The 3,929-nt window shown below is 39.2% G+C and overlaps 1 protein-coding gene across 1 annotated transcript; it reads right to left on the reverse strand.

The window, feature by feature from the left end:
- Window positions 1-941: 941 nt before the first annotated feature.
- On the reverse strand, window positions 942-2,586 carry LOC109425600 (uncharacterized). Its single transcript, XM_029874631.2, has 2 exons — window positions 2,336-2,586; window positions 942-2,262 (listed from the first exon to the last, which is right to left on the reverse strand). The coding sequence occupies exons 1-2, from the start codon at window positions 2,528-2,530 to the stop codon at window positions 991-993; spliced, it is 1,467 nt and encodes a 488-aa protein (XP_029730491.2). The 5' UTR covers window positions 2,531-2,586; the 3' UTR covers window positions 942-990.
- Window positions 2,587-3,929: the final 1,343 nt, after the last annotated feature.

A 3,929-nucleotide genomic window follows, 5' to 3' on the forward strand; every position in this document is an offset into this window, starting at 1 on the left:
AAAACCATCTTACAGTTTCTTACAGTTTGATGATTTTGGCTTTCTAAGAGAGGCAATTACTTGTACTTTCACATGCGTAAAAGGAAATTTGCATATATTTGCCTATAGCTAAGTTATATATGCTTGAAATATGGCCCAAAAAACTATAACAAGAAAGAAAACGTAACGTATCTTGAAAAGTAACGGAGTTACAAACTTGGTGTTTTCGGCAAAGTTGCTCCAAATAACATTTTCTACAACCTTTGTAAAGACACCAACCTCGTATCTTGAAAAATTCAAAAAATAAATTTTCTATCTCACTTTTAGGGGGATTGATCATTTTTCACAGAAGCTCAAAAGAAGCTCCTTATTATAGTGAAAAATTTTTCCGAAGACACCATGACGCTAAACTTCATAGTAAAAAAGTTATTAATTAAGCGCGCTAAAATGACGAAATCAGCCACTGTGCAGTGGTCTGACTACAAAAAAGGAAACACGTGTAAATATTTAATAGGTATCAGTCCGACCGGAAGCGTTATTTTCATATCAAAGGGGTATGGAGGCAGAGCCTCGGATAAACACACTGTGATGGTGACGTCGTTATGGCCGATCGAGGCTTTCTCATAGAAGGAGAAATTAAAAAGAAACACGCCAGGCTGAACATTCCGGCCTTTAAAAAAATGGAGTTCAACTTTCAGCTCTCGACGTGGAAAGCACACGTAAGATTGCAACTGTCCGAATCCACGTTGAACGAGTAATTGGTTTAATCCGTGAAAAATACCAGCTCCTGAAAAGACACGTCCCAATGACGCTGATCATGCGGCAGCATAACGGACTTATGGCGATGGATATGGTGCGTCGCAGCAATACTTGCCAATATGTGCAAGCCCATTGTAAATTAAAACCAGAGATCGAAATTTTCTGTTCTGTGACCACTTTATTGTTTTTAAATATATTCCATAAGTAAAACACGGTTTATTTTATTCAATATGAACATTGTTAAAAACACCATTATTTTCGTTCTCTTGTGTAATATTTACCTAGTAGCTCAGGCAAAATCACTGCTATGAAAAATGTATTCGCTTTGGTAACGACTTCATTCCAATATTCCTCATCTTTGGGTACTTTGATGAGCACATCTTCATGCTTGGTCCAAACGTAAAAATAACCGAAATTGGCTTCGGTCAAAGCGATCTGAGCTTGCACCTGAGCATAATTGTCATGTGATTCGATCAGCTCGAATCCCTCAGATGTTTTTCTTAAGTAAGGTTGCGGCTTTCGGGTAAGTTTCAGGAGAACGTCTGTTTCGTCTTTGAATTTAAAAGGGCATTTTATCTCGAGGGGAACTTTCTTGCAGCAAGCACATAACAAAAGCCCGTCTGGAGATGCTGCTACCTCAGGGTGTTGTCGGCTTATAATTAACCCTGTTTCAACAACAGATGCTTGGCCATGAGTTTTCGTTAGATATACGGACAGTATTCTTAGAGCAACCTTTTCCATATTTTTTCCGTACGTTGTTGCTTGTGTAGTAAAATACGCCGTGTCAGGGTAGCAAATCGTTTTCAAGAGCGACATCGATGGAGTATTAATATTGGTCGACACTACTTTTTTCAAAATAGATGCTGTTATTCTGCCAATCCTAAAAGTCTTCCACGTGTCGCACTTACATTGTCCTCTTGTTTTAATTTCTATATGTGTTTGAGCTTCTTCGGTCATCAGGTCGAGCAGTTTGCTATGTATCTGAATAGCGTAGAACCTTAGTCGTTCGATAGGCTGATCCAGATAAGATTCGAGGTACAACCCGTTCAGTAACAGGCTCGTTTCAGCTTCATCGTCATTTTCCTTTTGGTGGCATCTATAGCATTTGATGTCGCTTGTGCAGAACATTTGCATGGCAGTACACTGAACATCGGCTTGGTTAAGCTCTTGAAGCATACTGTTGATAGAAACAAAGTCAAAAGTAGGTACATTGCCGTATGCTGCATCTGTGCTGTTTAGATTATAACCAAAGTCCATGTCTTCAACCGGCTGCTGCAAGTTTTCACGCAACGTCTTTTTCGGCCTGCCCCATTGCTGCTCCACATCGGTGACAGATGTTTCACAAGCTTGCTTAGCCAACGAAGAGTGATGTATTTTTGTAAGATAGTACAGAATTGCACCGACGTGACAACAGACTTCCCCTATTCCGGCCGTGCAATCACAATGTGCACTCACGATTTCATGTGCCTTGATGATAATCCACGGATTCAAATTTGGCTCATTCATGCTCATTGAATGCATCACCTAAAATCATATTGTCGTTTAATAATTGATGTGTCAAATATTGCAGCATCCTATTGTGATGTAATATATTTACCTTTCCTCGAATGACATGTTCACCTCCCTGTATTGTTCCTTCTACCAGTTTCACCATGCCGCTTTCGAAACGTTGCTTTGCTTCTACCGCTTTGAAACAGTGCATGCTTTCTCCAGTATATGACGATTTCTTATGAAGTGCGTATTCTATAATCGATTCATATGTCACGCATTCAGGGAGTGTATTGTGATCCATTTTCAGCAGGTACGGATCTTTTCCAACTAAGGAATTTTTTTGCACGTACCGGTTTAAGTTATGTTACCTGGGCCGGCCACTGATGCAGGAGTTTTCAACAATTTAACAGCGATGTGCTTTTTCGGAGGCATTTTGTTCTTTTCACTTGCACAACAAATAAGTAGATTGTCAAGGAATAAACAATAATAATAACAAATAAGAAAATGACAGATACACGATATGCTAAGGGATCGTTAATCATCTACGTTATGCTTATTGCTATGAAGAGCGCTAAGTTAAGGAAAGAACGAACCTTTCGAACACGGTTTGAACAAAATTTAAAAATTTTCTATGTAAATGATGTTAGGTGGATTAGGAAAGAGCTATAATTAAAAAAAACCAGATTAATCCACCTAGTGGTGATAGTGCCTTTCTCGTCGAATTTGTACTCATGAACTTTCCGTCGACGTTAGCCAAAATGTTCCTGAATCCTGAAAACACTTTATATAGAAAAGCAACAATTTTAACAAAGCCACCATCGATTTGGGAAACTTATTGATGGTACACATTCCGATGTAATCTTCAACAGCAAAACAGAGCTTGAAAATTGCAGACCTCTCAGTTGGCTGCTTGACCACCTTAACCCCTTCGAGACGACTTTTTTCACCTACCTCATCACTGTAGAACACGTCAGCGAGGTGCAAATGACCCAACCGTTCTGAAAGGGTTAACCCAAGTCGTGTATTGGGGTCATTATGACTCCATTCCATGCACTACGGCAGCGGGGTGAGCGTCATCTAATGCATGAAGAAGGTTTGCTTTATTCACAATCACAGATCACTTTGTGATCTTCGTCAATGACCTTCGTCGTGCATTAGGGTCATTATGACCCAAAACGCGATTTCAAGCATTAATATCTCTTTTGTTAGTTAACTTATCGTAATGAAACTTCTTGACTTTTAATATTTTGCAGAAACGAGTCTTTTGAAAAAAAAAATTTTTCTTAAGGTGAAACCAAAATGGCGCCACAAAAAAAGTTACGAATAATGCATTGGGGTCATTATGACCCAGAAAATCAAACTCTTATAGAATGATGATTTTTTCACCAATTCAAATGACCAAAGTCTTATTTGATAGATAATTACGTCAACAATGTGTTGATATGTTGAAATAGTGGTTCCGGGATCATTGGCCACCGGGAATCTGCTACACAGGGCACCATGTCGGACATGTGGGCTAGCACTACATTTTGCCAGTAGTTGTGGAATATCTCGCATTCTGGACCACTTAGAAGGATACTGTCTTCGACAAAGTTGCTCAGAATACTAAGAGCTTTCACATAGGAAACAATTTAGCTTGAGAATCACTCACTGCGTGGCGCTAGTGTTCATATAAGCTTTCAGTTCAGTCTGAATGTCGT

Source organism: Aedes albopictus, chromosome 1 (assembly GCF_035046485.1).
Source record: "Aedes albopictus strain Foshan chromosome 1, AalbF5, whole genome shotgun sequence".
Lineage (NCBI taxonomy): Eukaryota > Metazoa > Arthropoda > Insecta > Diptera > Culicidae > Aedes > Aedes albopictus.